A 13541-nucleotide genomic window follows, 5' to 3' on the forward strand; every position below is an offset into this window, starting at 1 on the left:
TCGGTCAGAATCAGAATTGGCTTGGCCAGGTTGATCAAGCATGATATTGCTTAATGCTCTTGCTAATTTGAAAATGAAATGTATTTGGTGCCAAAAAATGTTAACAGTTTAATAATAGAAAAAAAATAATATAAATTGGTGCATTCAATCTTTAAAAATTCAGATGCTATAATCCCAGGTGAAAATTCCATCTTAAAAAATTGTCCCAACTCGATGAAAAGGAGAAAGAATATACTATTGAATTCCTTGGGCTACATGTTGTGGTTGCTTTTTCATTGTTGTGCTTAACCAATAAGTTTTGCTGATAATTACCCAAAAAACACATCCTATATCTTGTTTCCAATGAACTTAGCTGGAAACACCTTTCTCATAATCCAAAAGGGATCCTACACTTTCTCAATAATTTTTTTTGTCATTTAAATAATACCCTTAACGCGCTCCTTAATATGGAATATGGATTCTCTGTCTCAGATAGATGATGTCTCTATGTCTTTAACTAATAGAATTACACCGAATAATATAAAATATTATTTTATGTTTTTATATATTTTATTTCTCAATTAAATGATATATTTTAATTGGTCTAAGACAATATTGGGAACATGAGAGACAATCTTCATTCCTAAATGAGTTTTGATATGGTAAAAGTTTTTTCCTACTGCAGCAATTAATGAAATCTGGACGTTTCATGTAAATTCAATAATATGGTCAGTATACTGTGGCAATTCATCTCACTTTCAATTCAAGGTAGAAATTAAAGAACACAGTACTACCTGACATTTTTTGGTAGCTTCTTTAATTTGAAACTTCTTTCTAATCATTGTGTTGTGTCCTCATTGCTCAAGGTTGAAGACATGGAGTTTGCATTTCATATTAAAGTATAATTAAGACGATATGAACCTTTTGAGTTGCAGAGCCCTAGCTATGATGAACTGCATCAAGTACTGCATTTCATGCATGAACGAATCACATTCACAGGGAACCAATTCATTCTCTGTCCTTGTTGCTCAATGCAGATAACTTGAGTTGTTTAAATTTTAAAATCAAATGTATGTATCCGTTGTAGCTGATATCTCATTTCATGTCTCTAATTTTGTCTTCATTCAATTAAAAAGTGACATTTGATTTAGAAGAAAAATTATAAAAACATAAACTCATATTTTTATATAACCCAATGGCTAAAAACAACTTTGTAATTATCCAGGCACACGAATTAACCGGAGGGATAGATAGTGATATAGCAGTGCAATCATGTTATTGTCCCTCTAACTACAAATATTCTCATTTTCATAAAAGGGTTCTTTAATGAGTTGGATGAAACACCTGTCTTGTTTGTTTCTACACGAACAAATAGCCAAGGAAATTTCCATGGAGTTTTCATTTAGAATAGAAAAACACATTTATTTATATACGTAAATTTTAATTTATAATATATAATTTTTTTATAAGTTAGATTTGCCCTTATAGTAATTTACAAAATCTCTTCTTCATTCCGTTTTTTAGTATTAATAGGATATTCCCTTACTTTTTAGATAGTTTCTTTTCCAAATGGATCCTCTCCAGTACTGAGAGTCCAGTGCTCGATAGGATGATGACATGTGGTCAATTTTTTTTTAACGACTATGATTATATGTTATTTTCTATTACAAATAAATAAAAACTCTTTAAAAAATTCTCAACCACATATTCTAGTACTGGAGAGGAGTTGAACTCGTTTCTCTTAGTGTTATGACAGTCTCTCTCAACAAGTATAGCTAATTGGAATCAAACTCTTAATCTTTTGATTATCATATGAATCTAGTGAGATCTTACACAACTAGATCAACACTCGATCGCAAAACAGCATAAGAAAAACATTTTCCAAAAAAATAATAATATTACATTTATATATAACCATTATATTCTAACTAATATCCTTATAATCCTAAAGAGAATCTATATTCCGAAATAATTAGGTTAATCAACTTTATTCAAATAATACAAATGTAATGTGTTTTTATGATTTTTTTAATTGACCAACACTTTTTTTATTGGACGGATAAGAAATAGAGCTATGTTATTTAATTCGTGCCCATATCTTATTTTTTTTATCTCTTTTTTCTTTCGATTCATATCAAAAACCAGTTTATCACTTCTATTTATATCTCTTTGCTCCCATACTCTCTACACGAAAAAGGTTGTAAAAAATTCTTCATTGTCCTAAATCAGATAACTCAAATAAAAAGGAAAATATTAAAAATAAAATGAACATGTTGATCAAGGAGCTGAGTGCGAAGAAAGAGAGAGAAAAGCTGAGTAAAGTGAGAAAGTCTCATGTCAGAAACTAATAAAAGCAAGGCAATCATGTCGATTCCTTTTGGTACGTGTAAGGAAAAGAAAAGGAGTACAATAATGATAAAGATAAGTTATAAATACAGAAGATAACACCTTATATATTTGGTATGTTAATAAAAAATGCATAAAAATCAACTTATTTAATCACTCATAACACAATTAATTAGCAAGTAGGGTAGAAATAATTAAGTATATAAAATAATTTTCCTTCAATTCCTCTAAACAGAAATGAGAAGAATGATATTAGCTCACCAAAATGCAAGGAGGATAAATCTCTAACTTTTGTGTGTGGATCCTTTATAGAGGTCAATATTTTTTTAGAGATATTAAACATGTGGTACATTTAAATTACATATATATTAGTATAATTAAGGATATCTCCATCATACAGTAAGGAATTAATCTATTTTACAGTTCATCTTTGTTATTCCTACCAAATATTATTCTTAAAAATCGTACATTTGATATTATAATCTATCTAATAATCTAATAGAGCTTACACTATTGGATCAATGTCTTCTTTGTATATATATATTTGAAACAAAAAAGACTAAACCTTCTCAATACAAAGTGATTCGACACGCCTAACTTTTTACCTTTTAAGTTGCAACGGACAGAGTATATGTTTCTTTCCTTTATACTCTAAAATGACGTACTAAAAGTCTTAGCGGGAAAGGAAGAAGAAAAAAAGACACACATGCATATTGACACTAGTACATTTGTAAGACTTTTTATCTCTAAAAGTATGGTTTCTCTTTAGTAGTAGAAATAGGCTTCTATATGCATTTATGACTGTTAGTACTATGCATTTATTTAAAGCCGATATTTTTTCTGTTTCTGTAATTCATCCTTTGTTTCACTTTTTTCCTTGAATTTCATTTTCACGGTCCAATTATTCCGCAAATAAAGGAGAGAGTTAATGCAAAAGATGAAGTGGGTTGATGTGAATGTGTTACTACCAAAAAGCAAATGAAAGGAACCCTTGAAATAGGTTTCGCACCGACAGGGGTATTGGAGGCTAAAATGGGTAGATAAGGATTATCTGTTATGTAATTTTTTGTCCTCATATTCTAAACTAATCAAAATTTATAAAATAATATTAAAATATTAATTTTTATTTTTATAATTTTTATTTTTAATGAATGTAGTTTTCTCATTGATTTAGAAAATCAAATAAAACATGAACCGAGACACGTGATCTCCGTCCAAATTTTGTTCTCATTTGCTTGGCTAATTCACGTTGTTGTAGTTTGTGTGGTGTCGTGTGACTCAATCGTGAACCTACAACGTTCATGAATATCCTGTTGCGTCCATATTAATGAATGATGCCCATACAAAAATGTAATTTACATGTTATTGATTTGCTTTAAATGAAGTCTTTTACACCAAGTTTTAGTTTTTTTAAAAGGAAAGTGGTTCATCCACCCATGCCGATAAGTGTAAAGTCTTTTGATATTATCTAATGTTATTGTGTTAATTGGCACTTCGTGCCTATCTACATATATTCTTATTTTTTATATGTATAATTTTTTTGTTACATAATTTAATATAACAAATGTACATAGAAACTTAATAAAGACAAAAAATGTACAAAAATTAGTCAAATATAGAATTAAAGAAAAAAAATATAAAAATAAGAAATGTATGGAAGAATAATAATGTATTTTGAAAAGAATAAAAGTAATATTTAGAAGTTTATGATTATTAATGGAGGAATTACAAAAGGATAATTTTGGAATGTGAAAAATTATGTCATAATAGTTATTTGTAGTTTTGGCTTATATATATATATATATATATATATATATATATATATATAGTATAGATGATGTTGACCATCACGCCTAATGTATTTGATTAATTTAACAACCACCACATGCCAAACTCATTAAGTAATACATTTTTAATGGGTTTTGAAAAACCCTAGGTTTGGGCCCACTACACTATTTCTTTTGTCTTCTTTTTTCATTTGTTCATTAGATTAGGCTCAATGTGTAGGCCTAGGCCCATCCATCACATGGTCCCAAACTAGACTTTAATCCCAACTTCATGCAAGCAAAAAAAATGTATGTCTTATTTTTCTATGAGAATTCACGAGTTTGTATAACAACATAATATGAGAATTCCATTCCTTAGGTATCCTCCAATGTTAAGCACACCCCTTGATATTGTATTATAAGCAAGCAATAGACACCAATCTCTTAGCTTTAACTCCATCAATACCTGAATATAGTAAAGTATTTTAATTATTTTAAGGATATAAAATAGATGTGTAGCAAAGAACAAACAAGGGAAACTACTAGCGATTCAATAACAATTTTTTTCATGCAATCCTATTTAATGCACTCAAGATAATTGGCAGGTTATAATGCATGTAAATAAGTATAGTTTGGAAAATAAACCTGAATTTGCATGCAGAAATTTGCCACATGATTTTAGCTCATTATAGGAGGATTGAAGAACCATTAAGATGTGGATTCTCAATGTGAAAGAGGTGAGTGGTTTCTTTGCCCACAAAATTATTAACCTGTGTGAATGACAATAGAGACAAAAAACGTAACATGGGCAAACCAAGAGAGCATAGACATGGTTTCACCCAATGCAGCCAGCAATACAAACTTTGTGCAACATCAAAAGGAGAGGGAAATGACTCGTTTGTCGTTTTGACTTAAGAAGTTGATCGAATATCAGCCCTCTAAATGTTCAAATGCCATAATCTGCCGTTCATCTTAATTTGATGTCATAATTTAAAGTTTCGCTCCAAAAAGACATTAAATTAAGAATTAGTAATTCTTCAAAACACACACATTTAATTCCTTTGTGATGGAAAAGAATTCTATGAGGTACGGACTGAATGTTATTTTTATACTCGTACAAACAATATTTTTTGTTGTAAGATTAATAACATATATTATTATGGGAGCATTGTAAGACTCTACAAAATCAAGAGTTAAAGTGTAACGGAAAATATATATAGAAAATTAACAAGTAAAATCAAAGCGATAATGGAGAAGAGAATAGACAAGGATTTTTATACTCGTTCATCTTCTTGCCTACCGAAGGCTACGTCCGGTACTCTTGCATCACAAGAGATTTTTTCACTAAAGATTATGAGTTGCAATTACAATATCTCACCCCGAGATCTATATGTACGTTACACACTCCTTAATCCTTATTCACCTTTGGAAAACACATTTCCAAGTGATTCTATCCCATTTCTTATCACACCCCGTGAAAGAAAGTATTCTGCAATAATAATGAAGAATGTTTAAGAATGATGAAATTGTCTTTACAAGTATAAAAATGATGTAATTTGCAATCCAATCAACTCTTTGTATACTTAGTAATAATGCTATTTATAAGTTTGTAAACTTGAAGCACTTTCACTTTAAGAAACTTCAGAAAAATCAACTTTGAAAGTTTAAGAACATATTGCCAAAAGTGCATAAAATAATTTCATAATTTGTAAGAGCTTTTGAAATTTGTATGAGAGTTATGTATATGTTGTGTGTAGTGATTGTGAGTTTTAATGCATTTATACAAGCTTTCAAATCAGCCAAAATGTCTCTTTGAAAGAGTAGAAATTGATTGGAATGAAACCATGTATTTTGAGTTGAAACTCATTCACTTTGAATTTGAAAATCTGATGCAATAACTCCCAGTAATCGATTATAACATTGAGTAATCGATTACCCAAATGTTCTCTTCATTGATCATTTATTTTCGAATTAGAGTAATCGATTACAACAAGTTGAGTAATCGGTTACTCAACTTTAATAACATTGGTAATTTGTTACTCAAAGACACTAATGGATTACTCTGATCAGTTTTAAGTTGAATAACTCTTTTTATCACACTCGTAACTTGTTACTTAGATGAAGTAACCTGTTACACACTAGTTTAGAAAATTGTTTTAAGAATTTTAAAGTGTTTTAATTTTCTTTTAAAAATAGTTTGAACATTACTACTATTGTATAATCAAGAGTATAAGATAGAATTACCTATTTTAGACTTAGACTAAAAGTCTTAAATATCTTGAAGCTTGAATCTTCATTGTCTTCATAAGTCTTCTTCATTTTCTCATTTTTGGTGATGATAGTGTCTTCATCAAAAACGTGTAAAGGTCATGAGTAAATATCTTCTTCCCAAGCACATATGTTGTCCCACAATTTGTGTCATTCCATGTGTCATAAGTTTGTGATTGGTCAAAAAATATTTAATAACTAAATTTTAACTTAAATATATATTTTCCTGACCAATCTATGACGCATTGAGTGACACAAACTCTAGGACAAAGATGTGTACCCATATATTACATGTGCATTTATATAGTTAAACAACTAGTGTTACCCGTGCATTTGCATCATTAAAAATACACATGTGACCTGTGTATTTCTATTGTTAAGAACACACATGTGACATGTACAATCATTTGGTTAAAAACACATATGTCACTCATACATTTGTATAATAAAACACACATGTTACTTACACATTTACATTGTTAAAAATACATGTTACATATTTATTTGCATATTCAAACACACGAGAAAAATAAAAGGCATTTTCGAATTTGAATTTTCTAATGAAAATTAGAAACTGAAAGTCTAAAACATGATGCTATGTGTTTATTTTAAAATAAACATTTTAAAATTTGTAGAAAATGAAATGATTTTTTTCAATTTCAAGTATGTTTTTTAATGAAAATGGAGAAATTAAATCGTCATACTATATGAGTGTTTTTTATTAAAAAAATATTTAAAAGTTATAGAAAACTTCAATTTTAAATTTGATTTTTTTAATTATAATAAAGAGAAAATTAAAATTCAAAGAGTCTGAACTGTCATATTAAAATGTAGCGTGAAAAGTATCACAAAACTTTGATAGGGTGAAAAATACAATAAACCTTAAAGTAATAGTAGATGTTAAATACAATAAATAGATTAATGCAAAGAAATAGTCCTAACATGAAAAAATATTTTGATCTCATCTAATGTTCAAAAACGATTATTACTTTTTAATAATATATGAGTCAATTAATAGTTAACATTAAATTATTAAAATATATAAAAAGCAAGGATGTGACGTGGGAAAATACATGATAGTAGCATGAAACTTCTCAGGAAAGGAAAAAATGAGGAGGATATGACATGTAGAATGAAAAAAATTTCTTTATTATATTTATATTTATACTATATATAAAGGCAAAACATAATATAACTTTCATCATGATGTAATTTTCACTTTCTATTTTGCTTTTAGGTTATTTAATTTTTACAAAAAAACCATTTAATCATAATTAACCACATCTCTCACCTTAAACTAAACATTATTATAAACACACAAATTATAATAGTACACCGAATACCACAAATATATTCTAATTATAAAAAATGAAATATATAAAAATCAAGTACGTAGTAATATGTAATATTGACTGACACCGGTAGTTAATAAAATAGATAGATAGATTAAAAAATAAAAGTATATAGCTATAAATAAAATGTTTTATCATTTTCTTTTGCATGTTTGAATGCTCTGTATAACACGTGAGTACCCACGTGCTAGATCCTATTTAAAAATCTAAAACCCTCGCACTCGAGGAATCGCATTTTTCAGTCTTCACTAGGGTTTAGCTCTCTCTGCAATCGTTCATTGATTCTGGGAACCATGGCCAGCACCAAAGTTCAAAGGGTTATGACCCAGCCCATTGTAAGTTTCTCACTTTCAATTTCTCCTCCACTTTTTTTCTATGTGAATTTTATTATTTTGCTTTAACCTAACCCCTTTTCCTTTCACTTTTCTGCAGAACTTGATTTTCAGGTTCCTTCAAAGTGTAAGTCCTTATCTTTACTCAATTTGATTGATAACTCGTACAGGGATCCCACTAATTTTATTATTACTTTATCTAATTTGGTTGTTGCCTGTGATTGTAATTCTCGCAGAAAGCACGTATTCAAATTTGGCTCTTTGAGCAAAAAGATTTAAGGATTGAAGGCCGAATCATTGTGAGTTTTATTTATATTATACATATTAATATCACATGGGTGCTCAACAAAATTGCGTTTTGTAGACTTTTAATTGTTCTGCAATGAGTTGGAAAGTCGTAATTACGAGGGAACTTTTTTTCTGTGTGCTGCTATTATTGTCATATTGAGTTGTTAGGGAATTGGTGCTAGTTCAATGGTGATGTTTTAAAGACCCTTTAATTATAATGTGGTAATGTTTCCTATACATGTAGACAAATTTTCAAGTTTTACAGTGTGACTTGTTGCAATTTTCTCAGTTTCTAGGTTAGGCCTTTTGTGCGCTTGTTATTTGTTCGTTTACGTGATACTAGTGTCGATTGGTGAACTGATAAAATCGTGAACATCTAGGGTTCTTTTGAACATGTTCTACTGCTCTAGCATTATGTTGGAACATCGATGGTGGTATTTTGTAGATGCATAATGAATTGATAAGTTGACTCTGAACCTGGTGCACCTTATAGAGTAAACCACCCGTTTATGTTATCCTTATCTTTAATTATTCGGATTTTGATTTATGGAATGTTCTTCAATTTTCTTTTCTAGTTTGAAGTATTATGTATTTGACTTAAGTTATCCATAGTTCATTGTAGTGCCTTGTGCAGAACAACATGTGTCCATGTACCAAAATCCCTACTCCACAGTGTCATGAGTTTCATGTCGTGCAACATGATGCTGTAGCATATAAAATTTCCCTCAAAACTTGGTGAGAATAAATTAGCTACCGTTCCAACCCTTAAAGGATGTAAAATCAAAGTTTCATCCCTTTACTAGGACTCCCTGACACCGAGAGAGCTGTGACATTTCAAGTTGTCTGTCTCTCTGCACTTTATTACTCTCCATTTTTCTCTTCTCCATGGTAAAGTTGACCATTTTTTGGCTGCAAATGTGTTGCCGCTTGGTCCCCCCAACTATGTTTTGAGTCTTCAGATGTCATTTTCTTTTCCTATTTATTATTGTAACTGTATAAGAAATTTGTTTATTTTAAGTGGCAGATAAAATATATGACTCTTAATAGCTTAAATATCTTTCATTGTCCAATTATGCTTCCAAATTTGCTTCCTGATAAGTAATATTGAATTTGGGACTATTATTGCAGTTGGTTTGGTTTATGTTTCAAGTATTGTTTAATATTTTTCATGCATTACATGTTTGTATGATGCACTCTGTGCAAAAATTATGCAATGTGCTAACCTAGGGGATCTCTTGCTTCCCTTTTTATGTCTGTGTTCACTGTTCACAGTAGACAAGGATAACAATTGAGCATAAAACTGCCATTATTACTTGCTAATTAGATACAAATATACTTTCCTGTGCCAATCAGGAGAACAAAAAGTTTGCTTTATGTTGACAGGGATTAGGGACATGTATGTTGATTTACATTGTTCAGAGAATCTTCTGTTTCTTTAAATGAAAATAAAAAAATACATATTTTATTTATTCTCTTATTTTCAGTGTAGTTGAGATTGTCCTCTTATGTCATATGGTGTGAGCTTATAATCTTAAAAAGTTTGATCTTAAATTTGTTGACTTCATAGTTTTTGCTAACTTGGTTCATAAGCTTATATCTAGTGGTCAAAAGCTTGGTTATGGATCATGTGATTTAGTTTGTCTTTGAAACAGGGTTTTGATGAATACATGAATTTGGTTTTGGATGATGCTGAAGAAGTTAACGTCAAGAAAAAGAGCAGAAAGACATTGGGTATGTCAAAGTTTTTCTATTTTCATTCCTTTTTTCTTTGTCACTTGCTCTTTCATTTTCTGAATCTTACTATTGTTTTGATTAGGGAGGATCCTTCTTAAAGGAGACAACATAACTCTTATGATGAACACGTAAGCAAGATAACAATTGCACTTTCATCTTTCTCGTGGTTTTCATTGCTTAATTGAAGTGAAGTAATTTTCTCTAAAATATTTCTTTTAAATTTCAGGGGGAAATGAGGAAAACTCCGGTGTAATTGTAAACATTATGTCCTATCCAATTGAACAGATGAAGATTTATCTGTCTTTTCAGTTTAATTACAATTTATCTAGTTACCATTTTGAATATGTTGTGTGAGAAATCTTGTTATGTGACTGATGAATATCCTGGCAATAGATAGATTCTTAGTTGAGCTGCTTATCATTTGGGTATGTTGGTCTACCTTATTATGCCTTCTGTTTCCCTGTATCAGTATATAGATTCTTGTGTTGCCTAACTATATTATTACTGAGGCATCAATATTATATACTTTCTCCCAATTAGTGGTTTCCCCTTTTGATTTGTTTGGGACATCACTTTGTTGAATGAGAAATTTTTCTACAGCCAAATCCACATTATGGTGGATGAGTTTAGTGCATGTTGACAACTTTGCTTATCTTTGACCAGTCCACATGTTGATCTATTGAGTTGGGACCATTTCCAATTTCCCTGCTGATTACTTGGAGATGGCTCTTTTAGCTTAAAGTATGGGGTAGTTGTAGTAGGATTTGTGTTGTGGTTGAAAATGCACAATTGATGAATTGATATACGACCTATAGCTATAGGTCAAGTATCATGGCACATGGAGTAGTACAATTTGTGGGACAACATATATGCATCCTTTTTTTTCCTCCTTATACTCTGCAGGTTGATGTGGCGAAAATTCATGTGTTCTTTCACAAGCCCTATTATTTAACCATAAAGCTGATCAAAGCTTTAGTTTTCTTTCCCATTTTTCTTCTTCTGAGCTCTTCATCATAACAGCCGTTTGAAGCATGCAATTTAATTTCCATTCAATTAATGGACCAGCAATGTTAAAAATAAACACATGATGAGATTGACATGAGATTACATGTTTCCATTTCCATTCAATTAATGGTTAAGTGTCATAACACACTTTCGGAGGTCTGAATTCGGATACCCACATGCTCTGTTTTATTAATTAAGCTGCCTCAATATATACATAATTATTACCTTACATAGGTATAGTTTTTACTCTTCAATTATAGTTGGTCCTACTTGAACTTGTACCAATCTGCACTTTGATACTACTGCTTTAAATTGACATGACTTGTGAGGAGATGCAATAGTTGCCTGTGTTAGCAAACCATTATCCAAATTGGTATTTTGGCAAATTCAAAACAAACAAAAAAGTGAAGGAAGATAGGTTAGATGGAGCTATAATGCTTTGGTGTGATGAAGACATATGAGAAGGGTGTGAGAAAGACAACTCAAATCCTAAAGGTGTGTGAATGGAACCATTGGATTCCAGCTTCTGTTGTTAGAGATAGCAATAGGCAACATAGAAGGGGTCCTATAGTTGAGTGAGGCATTGCCATCAGCAAACAATTTATATTCCAATTTTATGTTTCCCTATAACCAAACATGAGTTATGTACATCCCTTGTTATTTTCTACCCACTACTCATTCTGATTATCTAGTCATACTCCACATATATCATATCCTCACCAATAAGCATCTTTTTTTCACTCCCTCCTATCCTCTGTTGCTATTTATTCTATATATTTTTCAATATCAGAAATAGGACATGGTTAGATCAGCAAAGGCACTGTGTTCTCTACAAAAACCTTGTCTCAGTGGATAGGTGAATTGTTTTTTTAACATGCCATATTTGTAATCACGCATATTCATTATCTAGTATATCATGAGAATCACAGGACAAATTTTACCCCAAATATCATGTTGTCCCTTCAGGGGGATTTATACTAGGATTCTCATGATATGGGGCTAGCTATGATTAGTGAGAGTATAAAATTAAATCCTAAGTTTGTTCAACAAGCTAGTGAATGTTAATAAAATCTGTGACTTTTCTCGACCAAGCTTCATGGGAGCATTAATCAGTCTAGTGTGTTTGCGTTTAATATGGATGAAAATGAAAGGATTAGACATAAAGAAAGAGAGAAAATCAGAAAACTACTTAGGCAATAGATCAAAGATAGAAAGAAAAGAGAGTGACCAACATTCTTAATCTGTCTGATCATGTTGACCAAAAAACGACAAATTTGTCCTGCCAAGGCTACTTACAAAATCAAATGTTAGAAGCAAAAGCTAAGTTTTTTCTGATTATTATTCTCATGCTTTAATGAATTTTAGTCTACAAAAAGAGTATCAATATGTTTCCACACTTGTTTAGTCTAATAGACCAACCACTCTCAGCTTCTATATTTGGATTTAGCCAAAGCAACCAATTGGAGTGTGAAACCATTGCTTAACATTATTAACATGAAATGCTCCAAAATGGAACATGAAGTTGAATGAATCATCATCATATATAACATGATTGGATTTGTGTGTCATTAAAAGTTAGAAAAAAGATAGTAGAGAATAGTCCTGTGTGTCGATGCCGACACTCCCATTACTTCTGGTCAAATTTGGAATCATTGACTGGGCCAGGGTGCCACCAACAGAACATTAGTGCTCTTCATACTCAGATTGTAACTAACTAAATTATTGTTTTCATTGGCCCAAATGTTCTTTACCATCCAATCAATTATCAAATTGGCAATTTATAGTTGTCTACGTTTTAGTTGGATCAAACGAATGAGCGATGCTAATCATAACTACCCAGTACACGAGACTCTTACTTAATAAAGGTTAGGGAAAATAAATATACATTATCTTACCTTCCCTTGTGGGGTGAGTTTGTTCTAGCATTACATTATTTAACGGATTATTCATCTTAGTTCATTAAGCAATCACTCTTATTTATTCATTTTACAAACATATTTGCCTTGAAGGAATTTCAACTTTGGCATGTATAATGATATGAAGAGCATTAAGATTCACATCAAATTTTAAAAGCATTTCACTTCTCTATAGTGCAAGAGTGCACCTTCAAGAACAACGTAAAAATGTAACCATTAATTAGAGAATCAACCATTAATATCATGGTATAATACATGCATACATGTAATAAATTATAGAGTTGTTAAAATTTCAATAGTTGATTGTTGGCTCAACAATTATAATTTATTACGTCATCCTCTAAACTACACCTATCGTTTTAAAGGAGTTAAATCCATTATTAAAATAATTCAAATATAGCAAATAATAACTTGACAAAATAATAGAATATAAGGCGTGACTAATTAAAAAGCACACTATCATCATACGAGAACAGCACATCTGTTGTCCCACAAATATGTATTACTTCATATACTATTGTTTGTGATTAATTAAAAATACATTTAAGTAAAAAA

General features: G+C 30.5%; 1 protein-coding gene across 1 annotated transcript; it reads left to right on the forward strand.

Moving 5' to 3' along the window:
* On the forward strand, positions 7912-10615 carry LOC109355349 (small nuclear ribonucleoprotein E-like). The gene is made up of 6 exons (XM_019598463.1): positions 7912-8046; positions 8144-8170; positions 8280-8342; positions 9984-10062; positions 10148-10193; positions 10292-10615. The coding sequence occupies exons 1-6, from the start codon at positions 8005-8007 to the stop codon at positions 10299-10301; spliced, it is 267 nt and encodes an 88-aa protein (XP_019454008.1). The 5' UTR covers positions 7912-8004; the 3' UTR covers positions 10302-10615.

This window comes from Lupinus angustifolius, chromosome LG01, assembly GCF_001865875.1.
Source record: "Lupinus angustifolius cultivar Tanjil chromosome LG01, LupAngTanjil_v1.0, whole genome shotgun sequence".
NCBI lineage: Eukaryota > Viridiplantae > Streptophyta > Magnoliopsida > Fabales > Fabaceae > Lupinus > Lupinus angustifolius.

Excerpts from the sequence above, each read along its gene's own strand:
- LOC109355349 (XM_019598463.1), top strand. The coding sequence starts at position 8,005 with ATGGCCAGCACCAAAGTTCAAAGGGTTATGACCCAGCCCATT. Across the intron at positions 8,047-8,143 it reads GGGTTATGACCCAGCCCATT|AACTTGATTTTCAGGTTCCT; the intron begins GTAAGTTTCTCA and ends ACTTTTCTGCAG. Across the intron at positions 10,063-10,147 it reads AAAGAGCAGAAAGACATTGG|GGAGGATCCTTCTTAAAGGA; the intron begins GTATGTCAAAGT and ends TGTTTTGATTAG.